Genomic DNA, 21287 nt, shown 5'->3' on the forward strand with positions numbered 1-21287 from the left:
AAAAGAATCTATGTCATAATTAAGTTCAAGGGGAGGTACTATGCCTGGATATGCACGTAGGCCAGATTTGTTTTTCTCCGCCCAAACATCTCAGTGGAGTAAAGAATAACAAAGCAGCACTGCTGCCAACATGTCTCGCCTCCCGCTATAGGGTGGTTTTTCTCCTATCTCAGAAGTGAACAAATGTACAACCGGGTTTTATACCGAGACATTCAGTTCCCAGGGGCAAGCAGGAGACAGTGGTTTCCTCTATCTCAACTCCAAGAGGCCTTCCTCTTTTACTAATCCTCCTCAGCACAGACCCTTCATGGGTGTTGGGCTGGGGGATGGTCAAATCTTTCCCATCCCACGCGGCCATATTTCAGACTATCACATGGGGAGAAACCTTGGACAATACCTGGCTTTCCAGGGCAGAGGTCCCTGCCGCTTTCCACAATGCATTGTGCCCCTGGTTTATCGAGACTGGAGAATGGCAATGACTTTTACCAAGCATACTGCCTGTAAACATTTTGTTAACAAGGCACATCCTGCACAGCCCTAGATCCCTTTAACCTTGATTCCATACAACCCTTGTTTCTGTGAGCTCAAGGTTGGGGCAAAGTTACAGATTAACAGCATCTCAGGGCAAAGCAATTGTTCAGGATACAGGTCAAAATGGGGTTTCTTATGTCTTCCCTTTCTACACAGACACAGTAACAATCTGATCTCCCTTTCTTTTCCCTATATTGAGGAAACCAATTCCTGTATTCATTAAAAATGTATTGGTGGCAAGTGATACTAACCCAGTGAAAGATAAGCAACTAAAGAAAAGTCCCTAAGAATGGGTACTTTAAGTAATGAGCTTAGTTAATGGAGAATACACAGTGAAGCTAGCCAAAGCAGTGGGTAAGAAATATTCATTTTCCTAAAGCAATTTAATTATGAAGATAATAATATTAAATTACAATGTGGTATGCAGTGCTGTCCTACAATATCAGGAGCCTAGTTAATAAAGATTATCTTGGCGAGAGTGGACAAAGAGCAATAATGCCTTTGTGAGTCTTGAAAACAAAAAATACAAATCTCAACATTTCCTTATTTGCCTAATATCTGCATCTCACTTTTTAAATTCCATAGATACCCCTGGACCACCTTCTGCTCCAAGAGTTGTGGATACCACCAAACACAGCATTAGTTTGGCATGGACCAAACCCATGTATGATGGTGGTGCTGACATCACAGGATATGTTCTGGAAATGCAAGAGAAGGACACTGATCAGTGGTACCGAGTGCATACCAAAGCCACAATAAGAAATACTGAATTCACTGTGCCAGACCTTAAAATGGGTCAGAAATATTCCTTCAGAGTTGCTGCCGTGAACGTGAAGGGTATGAGCGAATACAGTGAATCGATTGCTGAAATTGAGCCCGTGGAAAGAATAGGTATAAATCATAGAAGCTTTTAGGTGAATTATTTTCTTCTCACACCTGTCCATGAATTAATTAAATTTTGTCATTAAATTTCCAGAAATACCAGATCTCGAGCTTGCAGATGATCTAAAGAAGACTGTGACCATCAGGGCTGGGGCCTCCTTGCGCTTGATGGTGTCTGTATCTGGAAGACCACCTCCCGTCATCACGTGGAGCAAGCAGGGCATTGACCTTGCAAGTCGGGCAATTATTGACACCACTGAGAGCTACTCATTGCTAATAGTGGACAAAGTTAATCGGTATGATGCTGGAAAATACACAATTGAAGCTGAAAACCAATCTGGCAAGAAATCAGCAACAGTCCTTGTTAAAGTCTATGGTAAGCATTTTACTTAAAATTGGCTATACAATGAGTAGATCCTCTAAAACAACACAGCTTGACCTATGATTGATCACCTCTCTAGAGAGGAACTATGTTGATTATATTTCCCCAAGAAAAAAAAAAGCTATCAGGCAAATAGGAAATATTAATTTTTCATTCTGTTTTTCAGATACTCCCGGTCCTTGTCCTTCAGTGAAAGTTAAGGAAGTATCAAGAGATTCTGTGACTATAACTTGGGAAATTCCCACGATTGATGGTGGAGCTCCAGTCAACAATTACATCATTGAGAAACGTGAAGCTGCCATGAGAGCATTCAAAACAGTAACTACCAAATGCAGCAAGACACTTTACAGAATTTCTGGACTTGTAGAAGGAACCATGTACTATTTCAGAGTGCTGCCAGAAAATATTTATGGCATTGGTGAACCCTGTGAAACATCTGATGCAGTACTGGTCTCAGAAGTGCCTTTGGTGCCTACAAAGCTAGAAGTGGTCGATGTCACCAAATCCACTGTTACCCTTGCCTGGGAAAAACCACTCTATGATGGTGGTAGCCGACTCACTGGATATGTTCTCGAGGCCTGCAAAGCTGGCACAGAGAGATGGATGAAGGTTGTCACCTTAAAACCCACAGTCCTAGAGCACACTGTTACTTCCTTAAATGAAGGTGAACAATACTTATTTAGAGTGAGGGCACAAAATGAGAAAGGTGTGTCAGAAGCAAGAGAGATTGTCACAGCCGTGACTGTACAAGACCTCAGAGGTATGTACCAAATAGCAAAATAATAATAATAGTAAAGTAAAATGAAAATTCAGAATTCGTAACAATTTACCATAAAAATAATGCTTCAGAATAAATACCTGATTTCTTTCCCACAGTGTTGCCAACAATCGATCTTTCTACAATGCCTCAGAAGACTATCCATGTCCCAGCTGGCAGACCAATAGAGCTGGTGATACCTATTGCTGGCCGTCCACCTCCTGCTGCTTCCTGGTTCTTTGCTGGTTCTAAACTGAGAGAATCAGAGCGTGTCACAGTTGAAACTCACACTAAAGTAGCTAAATTAACCATCCGTGAAACCACTATCAGAGATACTGGAGAATACACACTTGAACTGAAGAATGTTACTGGAACTACTTCAGAAACCATTAAAGTTATCATTCTTGGTAAGGATGTGTGACAAAGACACAAGCAAGTTCAGTCACCCAATTTTGATTTGAAGTAAAAATTAATTTCTTATATTTCTTCTCTTTCATAGACAAGCCTGGTCCACCAACAGGACCTATTAGGATTGATGAAATTGATGCTACATCAATTACCATTTCCTGGGAACCACCTGAATTGGATGGTGGTGCTCCATTGAGTGGTTATGTGGTAGAACAACGTGATGCTCATCGTCCAGGATGGCTGCCCGTTTCTGAATCAGTGACTAGGTCCACGTTTAAGTTTACCAGACTCACTGAAGGAAATGAGTATGTGTTCCGTGTGGCTGCAACAAACCGCTTCGGGATTGGCTCTTACTTGCAGTCTGAGGTCATAGAGTGTCGCAGCAGCATCCGTAAGTCCACAGACCCTTCCGCCACTCTCTCCACCTCTGATTCTGAATGTTAACAAAAAAGAATTTGTTTTTAATATGCCCTAATGTAAATAAAAATAGGTCACAAAATTAACCCTGTGGTCTTTCTAAGGTTTCTAAACCTCCTTTTCTCAGAGGTTTTCAACACACTTAGGCTTGATTTTTTTTTAAATCTTCACTCTTATGAAAGAAAAGAGGAGGGAGTTAGGAAGAAAGGAATGGAAGGAAGAAAAGAGAGAAGGGTAGGAGGAAGAGAGGAAAGGAAGGAGGACTGGCAATGTTATAGTGAGAAAAAAATACACAGTCCATACTTAATAAATGTAGAATTGAAGAAAATGAGGAACAGCAAGGAAAGTACAAAATTAAACCTCAGCATCACCCAATATACCCATGTAACAAACCTGCACATGTACCCCTGAGCCTAAAATAAAAGTCAAAATTTTTTAATAAAAATAATTAATTAAATGATTTAAATTAAAATTTACAAATAGTACAAACGTGAAACTATTGGAAAAATAGTCATGTGTCTTATATATCTTTTAAAATACCAACCAAAACCTAAGGCACACACAAATATATGAGTCATTGTTTCAATTTATCCATATTGCCATATCCTGTTAACCTCTGTCTTGTCACAGGTATTCCTGGACCCCCAGAAACATTACAGATATTTGATGTCTCCCGTGATGGTATGACACTTACTTGGTACCCACCAGAGGATGACGGTGGCTCCCAAGTGACTGGATACATTGTGGAGCGCAAAGAAGTGAGAGCAGATCGATGGGTCCGTGTAAATAAAGTACCTGTGACAATGACACGGTACCGCTCCACTGGCCTTATTGAAGGCTTAGAATATGAACACCGTGTCACAGCCATTAATGCAAGAGGGTCTGGAAAACCAAGTCGTCCTTCCAAACCCATCGTTGCCATGGATCCAATTGGTAAGTACATTTTGTATCAGTCAAGTTTATTGAGTTATAATTTATATGTGGGAAAATTCACCTTTTTGAAGTATATAATTCTATGACTTTTGAAAAATGTACTGTTTTGTAATCACCACCACAATCAAAATGTAGAATATTTTTATTACCCTGTAAAGTTCCCTTGTGTCAATTTGTAATCAGTCCCTCCCCTACCCCAGCTGCTAGCAATTTCTGGCAAATAATTTTTAATATTCTTCTCTGGAGTCAATTTCCACCTCTTTAAGATAAGATTCATAATATATGCTTTCTATCACACTTAACATTTTAAAACAAGTTAATATTTCTGGAAGCACTTTAAAAACTGCTGATAAATGTAAGATAATAATAGTGATTAAAAAGGAAGCACATTTAAGAGAAAGGAAAGTGAAAAAACGTTAAGTATTTTTAACTGATAAAATGAATAAAATTTTCTTTTTCTTTTTTTTTTTTTTTGAGACGGAGTCTCACTCTGTCACCCAAGCTGGAGTACAGTGGCATGATCTTGGCTTACTGCAACCTCTGCCTCCCAGGTTCAAGCAATTCTTCTGCCTCAGCCTTCTGAGTAGCTGGGATTACAGATGTCTGCCACCACACATGGCTAATTTTTATATTTTTAGTAGAGACGGGGTTTCACCATGTTGGCCAGGCTGGTCTTGAACTCCTGACCTCAAGTACCTGCCTACCTCGGCCTCCCAAAGTGCTGTGATTACAGGCATGAGCCACCATACCCAGCCATGAATAAAATTTTCACAAGACACAAAAACAGGCTAATGTTAACAGTCCCTGTTTCAACAAGTCATTGAATTTGTTAGGTGGCACAGCTAATTTTCAACTTTGTGGCAACTTTAACCAGTATATTGTCTTATTCTTATTCCCAGCTCCTCCAGGAAAGCCACAAAACCCAAGAGTTACTGATACAACAAGGACATCAGTCTCCCTGGCCTGGAGCGTTCCAGAAGATGAAGGAGGATCTAAAGTCACAGGCTACTTGATTGAAATGCAAAAAGTAGATCAACATGAATGGACCAAGTGTAACACCACTCCAACCAAGATTCGAGAGTATACTCTAACACACCTACCTCAGGGTGCAGAATACAGGTTCCGCATCCTAGCTTGTAATGCTGGTGGACCTGGTGAGCCTGCTGAGGTACCAGGAACAGTCAAAGTCACTGAAATGCTTGGTGAGACATATGATCATTTACTTTCTGCAATAATTGCCATAGACTTATTTCTTACTCCCCCTACGCCAAATGCTAAATTGAAACCCTACCCTTTTTTCCAGAATATCCTGATTATGAACTTGATGAAAGATACCAGGAAGGTATCTTCGTAAGGCAAGGTGGAGTCATCAGACTTACCATACCAATCAAAGGAAAACCATTCCCAATATGTAAATGGACCAAGGAAGGCCAGGATATTAGTAAGCGTGCCATGATTGCAACATCTGAAACACATACTGAGCTTGTGATCAAAGAAGCAGACAGGGGTGATTCTGGCACTTACGACCTGGTTCTGGAAAATAAATGTGGCAAGAAGGCTGTCTACATCAAGGTCAGGGTGATAGGAAGTCCCAATAGTCCAGAAGGGCCACTGGAATATGATGACATCCAAGCCCGCTCTGTGAGGGTCAGCTGGAGACCTCCTGCTGATGATGGTGGTGCTGACATCTTAGGTTACATCCTCGAGAGACGAGAAGTGCCTAAAGCCGCCTGGTATACCATTGATTCCAGAGTCCGAGGTACATCTCTGGTGGTCAAAGGCCTTAAAGAGAATGTAGAATACCATTTCCGTGTTTCAGCAGAAAACCAGTTTGGCATAAGCAAACCCTTGAAATCTGAGGAACCAGTCATACCAAAAACACCACTGAGTAAGTGTCCTTTCAACCACAAAATTATAAACATTATTTCAGCACTTTTCTGTTCTTAAATGAAAATCATCGGCTTATAAGACTTGGGACTGTACTCTAATACATGTGTGCTTTCCACTTATATTTATAGATCCTCCAGAACCTCCAAGCAATCCTCCGGAAGTACTCGATGTAACCAAGAGTTCTGTTAGCTTGTCCTGGTCCCGGCCCAAAGATGATGGTGGTTCTCGAGTCACAGGCTACTACATTGAACGCAAAGAGACATCCACTGACAAGTGGGTCAGACACAATAAGACTCAGATCACTACCACAATGTATACTGTCACGGGGCTTGTTCCCGATGCTGAGTATCAGTTCCGCATCATTGCACAGAATGATGTTGGCCTAAGTGAGACCAGCCCTGCTTCTGAACCAGTTGTTTGCAAAGATCCATTTGGTAAGGAATTCAGAAGAAGGGGTTAAATTAAAGAAGCAAGCCATGTTTTGTCCTTTTATTTCACCAGTAAAGCTGATTCCCTTTTCATTATTTTACAATATTTCAGATAAGCCAAGCCAACCAGGAGAACTTGAGATTCTTTCAGTATCCAAAGATAGTGTCACTCTACAGTGGGAGAAACCTGAATGTGATGGTGGCAAAGAAATTCTTGGATACTGGGTTGAATATAGACAGTCTGGAGACAGTGCCTGGAAGAAGAGCAGTAAGGAACGGATTAAGGACAAGCAATTCACAATAGGGGGTTTGCTGGAAGCTACTGAATATGAATTCAGGGTTTTTGCTGAGAATGAGACTGGGCTGAGCAGACCTCGAAGGACTGCTATGTCTATAAAGACTAAACTCACATGTAAGTAGCCTTTAGTTCTCTACTTATGATTTACAAACTAAACAAGTTAAGGCTAATTCCCCCTCTATACTAAGTAGAACCCTGGAAAGCTTTACTGGAGAGCAAGTGTTTAGAAAGAAAAGCAAGTGCACACACAGGAAATATGATAATTTCTACAGGAAACCATTCCAAGCACATAACCTCAGCAGGAGATGTTAGATGCAGTGAACTGAGCACTTTCCTTGAGCAATTCCCTCTAATGCAATGGTTTCTTTTTTAAAACATTTCCCAACAAGATTTGAAAGGTCAACAACTGTATGCCACTTCAATGAACCTAAGTAAGGGCAAGAATACTACAGAATTATAGAGAGAATTTATAGTCCCTTAAAAGCCTATACATTATTAATCCCCTTCCAATCATAAAGGGAAAAAGTCATTCTACAGAAAATGTGACAATGCGCTCATTGAATCCCTGTTTACCATATGATCCTAAGAAAATTACTTCAAAGAGTTTTTAAAAATTAGGCTAATATGTAAATCATGGTAAGTGTTAGTAAATAAGGTAAATTCATTCCTGATGTACAAGGACAAAGGATTACAGATTGAGTAGTAACAATCACCTAATATTATCTTTCATATCGTTCAGCTGGAGAGGCCCCAGGAATACGCAAAGAAATGAAGGATGTTACCACCAAATTGGGTGAAGCTGCTCAACTCTCATGCCAGATTGTTGGAAGGCCTCTTCCTGACATTAAATGGTACAGATTTGGTAAAGAGCTCATACAAAGCCGGAAATACAAAATGTCTTCAGATGGACGCACACATACTCTTACAGTAATGACAGAGGAACAGGAAGATGAAGGTGTTTATACCTGCATAGCCACCAATGAGGTTGGAGAAGTAGAAACCAGTAGTAAGCTTCTCCTGCAAGCAACACCACAGTTCCATCCTGGTTACCCACTGAAAGAGAAATATTATGGAGCTGTGGGTTCTACACTTCGGCTTCATGTTATGTACATTGGTCGTCCAGTACCTGCCATGACTTGGTTCCATGGTCAGAAACTTTTGCAAAACTCAGAAAACATTACTATTGAAAACACTGAGCACTATACTCATCTTGTCATGAAGAACGTCCAACGTAAGACGCATGCTGGGAAATACAAAGTCCAGCTCAGCAATGTTTTCGGAACAGTTGATGCCATCCTTGATGTGGAAATACAAGGTATTTTATTTTTATTTTCAGGGCTTTTTATTTTTAAAGAAAAAAAAAATCTCAAAAACACACTATGAAAATCACTACAATTGTATTTTCCCCCAACAGATAAACCAGACAAACCTACAGGACCAATTGTGATCGAAGCTCTATTGAAGAACTCTGCAGTGATCAGCTGGAAACCACCTGCAGATGATGGAGGCTCCTGGATCACCAACTATGTGGTGGAAAAATGTGAGGCCAAGGAGGGGGCTGAATGGCAATTGGTGTCTTCAGCCATCTCAGTGACAACCTGTAGAATTGTGAACCTCACAGAAAATGCTGGCTATTACTTCCGGGTTTCAGCTCAGAATACTTTTGGCATCAGTGACCCTCTAGAAGTGTCCTCAGTTGTGATTATTAAGAGTCCATTTGGTGAGTACAACCTGATTTCCATATCTTCCTATGGTAAAGTTCCATCTTTGCATGAAATTCTTTTAAACAGAAAGAAATTTTGAAAGGAAATAGCAAAGATTCAGATAAAGTACAAGTGCCTTTTCTTTCATTTTAATTGAATGTTTGCATATCTAAAAGGAGAAATATATATCCTAACCCCTTTTTAAAAATAGAACTTTGGTTTTTGAAATGTCTTAGTATAAAGTAACTAATTTCATTTTTCTGGAATAGCTATTTTTTAATAAAACTTTGGACTCATAACATTATTTTCTTAAATAAATAAGCTTTAATAAAGCTGCCTGGTTCATCTCATGCCTCAAATCTTTTGTTTTTCTTAATAGGAAAGCCAGGTGCTCCTGGCAAACCAACTATCACCGCTGTCACAAAAGATTCATGTGTTGTGGCTTGGAAGCCACCTGTCAGTGATGGAGGTGCAAAGATTAGAAATTACTACCTTGAGAAGCGCGAGAAGAAGCAGAATAAATGGATTTCTGTGACAACAGAAGAAATTCGAGAAACTGTCTTTTCAGTGAAAAACCTTATTGAAGGTCTTGAATATGAGTTCCGTGTGAAATGTGAAAACCTAGGTGGGGAAAGTGAATGGAGTGAAATATCAGAACCCATCACTCCCAAATCTGATGTCCCAATTCAGGCACCACACTTTAAAGAGGAACTGAGAAATCTAAATGTCAGATATCAGAGCAATGCTACTTTGGTCTGCAAAGTGACTGGTCATCCAAAACCTATCGTGAAATGGTACAGACAAGGCAAAGAAATCATTGCAGATGGATTAAAATACAGGATTCAAGAATTTAAGGGTGGCTACCACCAGCTCATCATTGCAAGTGTCACAGATGATGATGCCACAGTTTACCAAGTCAGAGCTACCAACCAAGGGGGATCTGTGTCTGGCACTGCCTCCTTGGAAGTGGAAGGTAAAAATATATTATCATCAATTTGAGGCTAAATGAGTTATTAACTTGGGGGTTGCAGGTTATTGCACTTTGTACAGATATTGTTAGGTGTTGCTAAATTATATTCTTATTTTTTTTCTGATACAGTTCCAGCTAAGATACACTTACCTAAAACTCTTGAAGGCATGGGAGCAGTTCATGCTCTCCGAGGTGAAGTGGTCAGCATCAAGATTCCTTTCAGTGGCAAACCAGATCCTGTGATCACCTGGCAGAAAGGACAAGATCTCATTGACAATAATGGCCACTACCAAGTTATTGTCACAAGATCCTTCACATCACTTGTTTTCCCCAATGGGGTACAGAGAAAAGATGCTGGTTTCTATGTGGTCTGTGCTAAAAACAGATTTGGAATTGATCAGAAGACAGTTGAACTGGATGTGGCTGATGTTCCTGACCCACCCAGAGGAGTCAAAGTTAGTGATGTCTCACGAGATTCTGTCAACTTAACATGGACTGAGCCGGCCTCTGATGGTGGCAGCAAAATCACCAACTACATTGTTGAAAAATGTGCAACTACTGCAGAAAGATGGCTTCGTGTAGGACAAGCCCGAGAAACACGTTATACTGTGATCAACTTATTTGGAAAAACAAGTTACCAGTTCCGGGTAATAGCTGAAAATAAATTTGGTCTGAGCAAGCCTTCTGAGCCTTCAGAACCAACCATAACCAAAGAAGATAAGACCAGAGCTATGAACTATGATGAAGAGGTAGATGAAACCAGGGAAGTCTCCATGACTAAAGCATCTCACTCTTCAACCAAGGAACTCTATGAGAAATATATGATTGCTGAAGATCTTGGGCGTGGTGAGTTTGGAATTGTCCACCGTTGTGTTGAAACATCCTCAAAGAAGACATACATGGCCAAATTTGTTAAAGTCAAAGGGACTGATCAGGTTTTGGTAAAGAAGGAAATTTCCATTCTGAATATTGCTAGGCATAGAAACATCTTATACCTCCATGAATCATTTGAAAGCATGGAAGAATTAGTTATGATCTTTGAGTTTATATCAGGACTTGACATATTTGAGCGCATTAACACAAGTGCTTTTGAACTTAATGAAAGAGAAATTGTAAGTTATGTTCACCAGGTCTGTGAAGCACTTCAGTTCTTACACAGTCATAATATTGGACACTTTGACATTAGACCAGAAAATATCATTTACCAAACCAGAAGAAGCTCTACCATTAAAATAATAGAATTTGGTCAAGCCCGTCAGCTGAAACCAGGTGACAACTTCAGGCTTCTATTCACTGCCCCAGAATACTATGCACCTGAAGTCCACCAGCATGATGTTGTCAGCACAGCCACAGACATGTGGTCACTTGGAACATTGGTATATGTGCTATTGAGTGGTATCAACCCATTCCTGGCTGAAACTAACCAACAGGTCATTGAGAATATCATGAATGCTGAATATACTTTCGATGAAGAAGCATTCAAAGAGATTAGCCTTGAAGCCATGGATTTTGTTGACCGGTTGTTAGTGAAAGAGAGGAAATCTCGCATGACAGCATCAGAGGCTCTCCAGCACCCATGGTTGAAGCAGAAGATAGAAAGAGTCAGTACTAAAGTTATCAGAACATTAAAACACCGGCGTTATTACCACACCCTGATCAAGAAAGACTTCAACATGGTTGTGTCAGCAGCCCGGATCTCCTGTGGTGGTGCAATTCGATCTCAGAGGGGAGTGAGTGTTGCTAAAGTTAAAGTAGCATCCATTGAAATTGGCCCAGTTTCTGGGCAGATAATGCATGCAGTTGGTGAAGAAGGAGGACACGTCAAATATGTATGCAAAATTGAAAATTATGATCAGTCTACCCAAGTGACTTGGTACTTCGGCGTCCGACAGCTGGAGAACAGTGAGAAATATGAAATCACCTATGAAGATGGAGTGGCCATCCTCTATGTCAAAGACATTACCAAATTTGATGATGGTACCTACCGATGCAAAGTAGTCAATGACTACGGTGAAGATAGTTCTTATGCAGAGCTATTTGTTAAAGGTGTGAGAGAAGTCTATGACTATTACTGCCGTAGAACCATGAAGAAAATTAAGCGCAGAACAGATACAATGAGACTCCTGGAAAGGCCACCAGAATTTACCCTGCCCCTCTATAATAAGACAGCTTATGTAGGTGAAAATGTCCGGTTTGGAGTAACTATAACTGTCCACCCAGAGCCTCGTGTAACATGGTATAAATCAGGTCAGAAAATCAAACCAGGTGACGATGACAAGAAGTACACATTTGAGTCAGACAAGGGTCTTTACCAATTAACAATCAACAGTGTCACTACAGATGATGACGCTGAATATACTGTTGTGGCAAGGAACAAATACGGTGAAGACAGCTGTAAAGCAAAGCTGACGGTAACCCTACACCCACCTCCAACAGACAGTACCTTAAGACCCATGTTCAAAAGGTTACTGGCAAATGCAGAATGCCAAGAAGGCCAAAGTGTCTGCTTTGAGATCAGAGTGTCTGGCATCCCCCCACCAACATTAAAATGGGAGAAAGATGGTCAGCCACTGTCCCTTGGACCTAACATTGAAATTATCCATGAAGGCTTGGATTATTATGCTCTGCACATCAGGGACACTTTGCCTGAAGACACAGGTTATTATAGAGTCACAGCAACTAACACAGCTGGGTCCACCAGCTGCCAGGCTCACCTACAAGTGGAACGCCTGAGGTACAAGAAACAGGAATTCAAGAGTAGAGAGGAGCATGAGCGACATGTACAAAAACAAATTGACAAAACCCTCAGAATGGCTGAAATTCTTTCTGGAACTGAAAGTGTGCCACTGACACAGGTAGCTAAAGAGGCTCTGAGAGAAGCTGCCATCCTTTACAAACCGGCTGTAAGCACCAAGACTGTAAAAGGGGAATTCAGACTTGAGACAGAAGAAAAGAAAGAGGAGAGAAAACTCCGGATGCCTTATGATGTACCAGAGCCACGCAAGTACAAGCAGACTACCATAGAAGAAGACCAACGCATCAAGCAGTTTGTGCCCATGTCTGACATGAAGTGGTATAAAAAGATACGTGATCAGTATGAAATGCCTGGGAAACTTGACAGAGTTGTACAGAAACGACCCAAGCGCATCCGCCTCTCAAGATGGGAACAGTTCTATGTGATGCCTCTTCCACGCATTACGGATCAATACAGACCTAAATGGCGTATTCCTAAACTGTCCCAAGATGATCTTGAGATAGTGAGACCAGCCCGCCGACGTACACCTTCTCCTGATTATGACTTTTACTACCGACCTAGAAGACGTTCTCTTGGAGACATCTCTGATGAAGAATTACTTCTCCCCATTGATGACTACTTAGCAATGAAAAGAACAGAGGAAGAGAGGCTGCGTCTTGAAGAAGAGCTTGAGTTAGGTTTTTCAGCTTCACCCCCAAGCCGAAGCCCTCCACACTTTGAGCTTTCTAGCCTACGATACTCTTCACCACAAGCTCATGTCAAGGTGGAGGAAACAAGAAAAGACTTCAGGTATTCAACCTATCACATCCCAACGAAGGCTGAAGTTAGTACAAGTTATGCAGAACTGAGGGAACGGCATGCCCAGGCTGCGTACAGACAGCCAAAGCAACGGCAAAGAATCATGGCTGAGAAGGAGGATGAAGAGTTGCTTCGCCCAGTTTCGACCACCCAGCATCTCTCAGAATACAAAAGCGAACTTGACTACATGTCAAAGGAGGAAAAGTCTAGAAAGAAATCAAGGCGACAAAGAGAAGTGACAGAAATAACAGAAATTGAGGAAGAATACGAAATCTCAAAACGTGCTCAAAGAGAATCATCCTCATCCGCATCTAGACTACTGAGACGACGGCGCTCCCTGTCTCCAACTTATATTGAGTTAATGAGGCCGGTGTCTGAGCTGATCCGGTCACGTCCACTACCGGCTGAGGAATACGAAGATGACACAGAAAGAAGGTCACCTACTCCAGAAAGAACTCGCCCACGATCCCCCAGCCCTGTGTCTAGTGAGAGATCACTCTCGAGATTTGAGAGGTCTGCAAGATTTGATATCTTTTCCAGGTATGAGTCCATGAAAGCTGCTTTAAAAACTCAGAAGACATCAGAAAGGAAGTATGAAGTTTTGAGTCAGCAGCCTTTCACACTGGACCACGCCCCTCGAATCACATTGAGAATGCGCTCACACAGGGTACCATGTGGCCAAAATACACGTTTTATTTTAAATGTTCAGTCTAAGCCAACTGCTGAGGTTAAATGGTACCACAATGGTGTGGAACTCCAAGAAAGCAGTAAGATTCATTACACCAACATGAGTGGAGTTCTGACCCTGGAAATTCTGGACTGTCATATTGATGACAGTGGAACCTACCGTGCTGTGTGCACCAACTACAAGGGCGAAGCTTCTGACTATGCAACACTGGACGTAACAGGAGGGGATTATACCACCTATGCTTCCAGGCGCAGAGATGAAGAGGTCCCCAGATCTGTTTTCCCTGAGCTGACAAGAACAGAGGCGTATGCTGTTTCATCATTTAAGAAAACATCTGAGATGGAAGCTTCATCTTCTGTTAGGGAAGTGAAATCACAGATGACGGAGACAAGGGAAAGTCTCTCCTCATATGAACACTATGCATCTGCAGAAATGAAAAGTGCTGCATTAGAAGAAAAGTCGCTGGAAGAAAAATCCACAACCACAAAGATCAAGACGACTTTGGCGGCAAGAATTCTAACAAAGCCACGGTCCATGACTGTCTACGAGGGCGAGTCTGCAAGGTTTTCTTGTGACACCGATGGTGAGCCGGTACCAACTATGACCTGGCTGCGTAAAGGACAAGTGCTAAGTACTTCTGCCCGCCACCAAGTGACCACTACAAAGTACAAATCAACCTTTGAGATCTCTTCAGTTCAGGCTTCCGATGAGGGCAATTACAGCGTGGTGGTAGAAAACAGTGAAGGGAAACAAGAAGCAGAGTTCACTCTGACTGTTCAAAAGGCCAGGGTAACTGAAAAGGCTGTGACATCACCACCAAGAGTCAAATCCCCAGAGTCTCGGGTGAAATCCCCAGAAGCAGTTAAGTCTCCAAAACGAGTGAAATCTCCAGAACCTTCTCACCCCAAAGCCGTATCAACCACAGAGACAAAACCAACATCAACAGAGAAAGTTCAGCATCTCCCAGTCTCTGCCCCACCAAAGATTACTCAGTTCCTGAAAGCAGAAGCTTCTAAAGAGATTGCAAAGCTGACCTGTGTGGTTGAAAGCAGTGTATTAAGTGCAAAAGAGGTCACCTGGTATAAAGATGGCAAGAAACTGAAGGAAAATGGGCATTTCCAGTTTCATTATTCAGCAGATGGTACCTATGAGCTCAAAATCCATAACCTCACTGAATCTGATCAAGGAGAATATGTTTGTGAGATTTCTGGTGAAGGTGGAACGTCTAAAACCAACTTCCAATTTATGGGGCAAGCCTTTAAGAGTATCCATGAGAAGGTATCAAAAATATCAGAAACTAAGAAATCAGATCAGAAAACCACTGAGTCAACAGAAACCAGGAAAACTGAACCAAAAGCTCCTGAACCAATTTCCTCAAAACCAGTAATTGTTACTGGGTTGCACGATACAACTGTTTCTTCAGACAGTGTTGCTAAATTTGCAGTTAAGGCTACTGGAGAACCCCGGCCAACTGTCATCTGGACAAAAGATGGAAAGGTAACCAGTTCTTAAATGTCTCTTACTTTTATCTTCTAAAATATTTTATCTTCTAAATTCAGCTTCCCAAAAAACACTTAAAATGAAATCACTTTTTAAAGTGCAAATCATTTGCATTCTACAGGCTATTACACAAGGAGGTAAATATAAACTCTCTGAAGACAAGGGAGGGTTCCTCTTAGAAATTCACAAGACTGATACTTCTGACAGTGGACTTTATACTTGTACGGTAAAAAATTCAGCTGGATCTGTGTCCTCTAGCTGCAAATTAACAATAAAAGGTAGGTTGGCTTTTGTTTTTACCCACATTTTTTCAGAAGATAATATTAGGGAAATATTTTCAAACATCCCCCCTTATATACACATATAAGAAAGTATTAAAATAAAATTATTTTCCTAATTCCAGAATGCAATTTGTACACCAAAGTAGAAACACACATTTGAAGTTAGCATATGCTTTTCTGCGAGCATAAAAAGCAGTTATTAAGTACCTTATTATATATGGTATTATATAAGATTCTATAGTGTCAGCCCCTGCTCCCAGGAATATTTAAGAATAAAGTCAGTGAATATACAAAATGGCACTGCTTGCCTAAACCTTCACAGTTGCTAATTTTCCAAAGCAGTACAAAGTTAATTAAAGAACAATTTCTGTTTTACCAATTAAAATTAGTTTGCTTTCATTTCAATCTTCTGAAAGATAATTTAATGTTTTGGTTACTCAAAATTTCCCAAATCGACTTATCTCCTAAACCCTTTGACTATTCTTTTCAAGACTTTTTTCCTTAAGTCATACGAATCATCTTTGGTTCAGTTTAGTTTAAGGAATCATTACACTGATCTCAAAAGTCACACATGATAATTTTCCAAAAGTGTAACTGAGAAAGTATTAGGTATTACCTACACTGCATGAAGTTGACTTTTTTTCTTTGTATGTTTTTCACATGCAGAATCTAGAAGAGTAAAAGGTGGGGGGTCTCTTTCTAATTAAGTTTGCCTTACAGAGGTTTCTTTTTTAGCTGTAAAAGATACTGAGGCACAGAAAGTCTCTACACAAAAGACTTCTGAAATTACATCTCAGAAGAAAGCTGTTGTCCAAGAGGAAATTTCCCAAAAAGCCCTAATGTCTGAAGAAATTAAGATGTCAGAGGCAAAATCTCAAGAAAAGTTAGCCCTCAAAGAGGAAGCTTCAAAGGTTTTGATTTCCGAAGAAGTCAAGAAAGCAGCAGCAACCTCCCTGGAAAAATCCGTTGTCCATGAGGAAATCACTAAAACATCACAGGCATCAGAAGAAATCAGAACTCATGCTGAGATTAAAGCATTTTCTACTCAGATGAGCATAAATGAAGGTCAAAGAGTGGTTTTAAAAGCCAACATTGCTGGTGCCACTGATGTGAAATGGGTACTGAATGGCATAGAGCTTACCAACTCTGAGGAGTACCGATATGGTGTCTCAGGCAGCGATCAGACCCTCACCATCAAGCAAGCTAGTCACAGAGATGAAGGAATCCTCACCTGCATAGGCAAAACCAAGGAAGGAATCGTCAAGTGTCAATATGATTTGATGCTGAGCAAAGAACTCTCAGATGCACCAGCCTTCATCTCACAGCCTAGATCTCAAAATATTAATGAAGGACAAAATGTTCTCTTTACTTGTGAAATCAGTGGTGAGCCGTCCCCTGAAATCGAATGGTTTAAAAACAACCTGCCAGTAAGTTTAATTATGAATATATTATTGAAGAAAAAACTAAAATACCATGTCTTCCACATCTAAAGAACTTCAACATTTCCTTTCTTTTTCCTTCATCTTAGATTTCTGTTTCTTCAAATGTCAGCATAAGTCGCTCCAGAAACATATACTCTCTTGAAATCCGAAATGCATCAGTCAGCGACAGTGGAAAGTACACAATTAAGGCCAAAAATTTCCGTGGCCAGTGTTCAGCTACAGCCTCCTTAATGGTCCTTCGTAAGTATCTCCTCACCATTCTTACATGCTTAAGGCCTTTAGATGGTTTTTTTGCCTCTCTTTCAAGCACAGAAAACTCTAAGAAGCCTTATTAAATTCCATGTGAAAGAGGGACAGCCATCCGATGTGAATTCATTCTTGCAGTCAAACTTTCTTTATAGTTACACAGAAACTTGGATAGATTACATTTCAAAGTAAAGCTACCAACTGCCCTGTAACATTTATTTTCAGGACGCACAATATGTCAATTACTTTCTATATAACTAATCATTTTTTTCCTGGTGATTCCTAGCACCTGCATGTAATGTAATGATAGAAATATAAGGATTCATGTTTTGGAGACATTTGAGCTAGCTCTTGACAAATGTATGTATATATGTATTTGCTTATGCTTCAACAGCAAATTGTTTGGGTTATGCTGCTGTGTGTGTGTTGAAGTTTCCATTTCTGTAAGTCAGCGTCATATGTCACCAATTAACCAGATGTCATTGATGTTCACTGTGTATCTGCTATGCTCCACAGCTCTAGTTGAAGAACCTTCCAAAGAGGTAGTATTGAGAACAAGTGGTGACACAAGCTTGCAAGGAAGCTTCTCGTCTCAGTCAGTCCAAATGTCTGCCTCCAAGCAGGAGGCCTCCTTCAGCAGTTTCAGCAGCAGCAGTGCTAGCAGCATGACTGAGATGAAATTTGCAAGCATGTCTGCCCAAAGCATGTCCTCCATGCAAGAGTCCTTTGTAGAAATGAGTTCCAGCAGCTTTATGGGAAAATCTAGTATGACACAACTGGAAAGTTCAACTAGTAAAATGCTTAAAGCAGGCATAAGAGGTGAGCAATAAAATTACCGGTAGAGGTAGACAAGCCAAGTAATATGGTGTAGTCTTTAGTACACACAATTCAGTAGAAAGCAAATCTTTATTTTTTTCAGTGATTCTAAGACTTTTTTTGTCATTGTTCCATAAAGGAATTCCGCCTAAAATTGAAGCTCTTCCATCTGATATCAGCATTGATGAAGGCAAAGTTCTAACAGTAGCCTGTGCTTTCACGGGTGAGCCTACCCCAGAAGTAACATGGTCCTGTGGTGGAAGAAAAATTCACAATCAAGAACAACAGGGGAGGTTCCACATAGAAAACACAGATGACCTGACAACCCTGATCATCATGGATGTACAGAAACAAGATGGTGGACTTTATACCCTGAGTTTAGGGAATGAATTTGGATCTGACTCTGCCACTGTGAATATACATATTCGATCCATTTAAGTGGGCCTGTGCCCTTACACTCTACACTCATTCTTAACTTTCTGCAAATGTTTCACATGGACTAATCTTTCTGATCTGTAAATATTTAAAGAAAAAAAAAGTAGTTTTGTATCAACCTAAATGAGTCAAAGTTCAAAAATATTCAATCTTTTCATAATTGTTGACCTAAGAATATTATACATTTGCTAGTGACATGTACATACTGTATATAGCCGGATTAACGGTTATAAAGTTTTGTACCATTTATTTTATGACATTTTACAATGTAACTTTTGAAACTAACTGTTGGTAGGAGAAAGTTTCTTATGGAACGAATACCCTGCTCAACATTTAATCAATCTTTGTGCCTCAACATACTGTTGATGTCTAAGTATGCCTCAGTGGGTTGAGAAATTCCCCACTGAAGATGTCCTGTCCACCTAAAAGAGAATGATGCTGTGCATATCACTTGATATGTGCACCAATACCTATTGAATCAGAAATGTAAGGCATTGGTGATGTTTGCATTTACCCTCCTGTAAGCAACACTTTAATGTCTTACATTTTCTCTGATGATGTCACACAAACTTATCATGACAAATATTACCAGAGCAAAGTGTAACGGCCAACACTTTGTTCGCTCATTTTACACTGTCTCTGACATAAGGAGTGCCTGAATAGCTTGGAAAAGTAACATCTCCTGGCCATCCCTTCATTTAACCAAGCTATTCAAGTATTCCTATGCCAGAGCAGTGCCAACTCTTGGAGGTCCCAGGGTGCAGCCAATGCCTTTGTGTGGTAGTTCTAAATTTTAATTGCACCTGAAAAACCTGGGCACCTAAGCAGTGAGCCACAGCAAAAACTAAAGAACAACAACAAAATAAAGCTGTCGTTAAATTTTAAACAACAATATTACTAATTGCCCAAAATGTCAATTTGATGTAGTTATTTTCATGCAAATATAAATTCAATTGTTAGTTATAATTGTTGGACCTCCTTGAGATAGTAACAACAAAATAAAGCAAGCTATCTGCACCTCAAAATGTGTGGCTGGTTGTTTTCTGTGAAATTCTGGGGTGGGGAAGTATGCACCTTCAGGTATCACAATCATAGATAGATAAGGCAACTCAAGTTCAAAACAGCCGATACTATAAGTTCTTTTAAGCAAATGTTTAAATTATCATGTTAGATGTATTCAGCAATTTTGTCCAAAAAGCCTAGATATATTTCTCATGGATATATTTATCCCCCAAAATTTATCTTCTACATATATCAAGAAAAATATTTTTAGAAGAGCTGATTCAACTCGGAATCAGCTGTGATTCAATATCTTTGATGGATTTTGACCATCTACAATTTCACAATCTTTTGTGCTAAACACCACAGGGAACAATACAAAGATGATTAACACGGTATATAGATACTGTCCCTCAAAGAGCATAGTGAACGGAAAAGGACAACTTCAGGGAAAATGATCAGTTGTGCATCTGAGTCCATATTGGCTACTGCAGCTCCAAATTGAGACAGAACAAATAAAGGACCTCAGAACTAAAGAACTATTTTATTACCAAGTCTAGATCAGTTGTTTTAAAAGCATGGTAGAATTATAGTATATGCAAGATTGACACTATTTTAAATAGTGTCATTCTACTACGCTTTTTAAACAACTGATCTAGACTTGGTAATAAAATAATGCGAAAAATAGCTGTATTTGTCCACTTCAATTTGCTAACCATAAGCCTATGATGTTATTTGCCTAAATTGACCGCCTTAATGTAAGTACAGGTGACCAAAGTTGAAGCAAATGTACCGTCAGTTTTCATTCTCCAGAGGAAGATCCTGGGTCTTCACCAATTTATTCAGCAAGTTTTCTGTCTGAAGTCAGATTCCCTAAAAGCGGAGCCTGAGATGGGGATTCTTGTCTCAGTAGTTCTTTGAGGGATTATCACTCTCAGGGAAAAAGGGAATGGGACAACCAGCAGATAGGGCAGAGGAAGAAAGCTCAGCAAGAATGGGGCCTCGGCAGAAGCCTCAGCTAGATCTAACATGGAGCTTCAATTGTACCACAGAGTTGGTACCATCTAGGAGCAAGGGGGCTGACATTTTGTACCCCCTTACCAACCCGTCAATGGTTACAGGCTATAAGCTGAGGGCCTGAGGAGGGATGGAAGAGGGAAATAACCTTCCCAAGTGAAGAGGGGTGCCTTTTGGCCAGGTCAATTCTCCGTGGACTAGGGCAGCCAAACAGTGAACAATCAAGAAATCGATGGAAGAATACACATTCCCTCGATATCTGAGTGATGCCAACATAAACCACTACATCATATTACAATGTTAAATGACTATTCTTACCTTAATATGAGAGGCAGGACTGGCTAGGTGATGCCTAAGGATGATTCCCAGCCTTGACATGCTAGTATTCTTACATATCTTATCCGTGGCTGATATAGTCTGTGCTGATGAAAATTCCAAAATCGAGGACAGGATTTCGCACTTGCTACAGTTGCGGCTCCCAGGCGCTGAGATCCAATTTGGGCCTGGGAGAGTGGGGAGGGAGAGCAATCTGCCCAGTGAAGGACAGCTGCGCTAAAGGCAAGGTTTTATTTCTGTCTATCCCTTAGCGAAAAGCCCACTGCGCTCCAACACAACGGCCAGAAGCCCCTTTCCTGGCTTACCGGGCAGCCTCTTTCAACCCTAATTCCTCCAAAAACAGCGTTCCTCTGAAGACGCGGGGGGAGGGTCTTC

At 40.6% G+C, this 21287-nt stretch overlaps 1 protein-coding gene across 1 annotated transcript in view; it reads left to right on the forward strand.

The window, feature by feature from the left end:
- The window catches only part of LOC104677536 (titin), a 273229-nt gene extending 253644 nt beyond the window's left edge, over positions 1 to 19585 (forward strand). The window contains 19 exon segments of the mRNA XM_030916357.1: positions 1117 to 1422; positions 1508 to 1789; positions 1962 to 2555; positions 2672 to 2959; positions 3052 to 3351; positions 4008 to 4310; positions 5210 to 5512; positions 5614 to 6198; positions 6329 to 6634; positions 6741 to 7040; positions 7666 to 8241; positions 8341 to 8646; positions 9009 to 9602; positions 9729 to 15337; positions 15462 to 15618; positions 16357 to 17048; positions 17150 to 17303; positions 17826 to 18128; positions 18265 to 19585. Of these exon segments, the coding sequence (XP_030772217.1) occupies positions 1117 to 1422; positions 1508 to 1789; positions 1962 to 2555; positions 2672 to 2959; positions 3052 to 3351; positions 4008 to 4310; positions 5210 to 5512; positions 5614 to 6198; positions 6329 to 6634; positions 6741 to 7040; positions 7666 to 8241; positions 8341 to 8646; positions 9009 to 9602; positions 9729 to 15337; positions 15462 to 15618; positions 16357 to 17048; positions 17150 to 17303; positions 17826 to 18128; positions 18265 to 18563 (12257 nt within the window). The 3' untranslated portion in view covers positions 18564 to 19585.
- The last annotated feature ends 1702 nt before the right edge of the window (positions 19586 to 21287 follow it).

This window comes from Rhinopithecus roxellana, chromosome 14, assembly GCF_007565055.1.
Source record: "Rhinopithecus roxellana isolate Shanxi Qingling chromosome 14, ASM756505v1, whole genome shotgun sequence".
Classification (NCBI taxonomy): Eukaryota; Metazoa; Chordata; class Mammalia; order Primates; family Cercopithecidae; genus Rhinopithecus; species Rhinopithecus roxellana.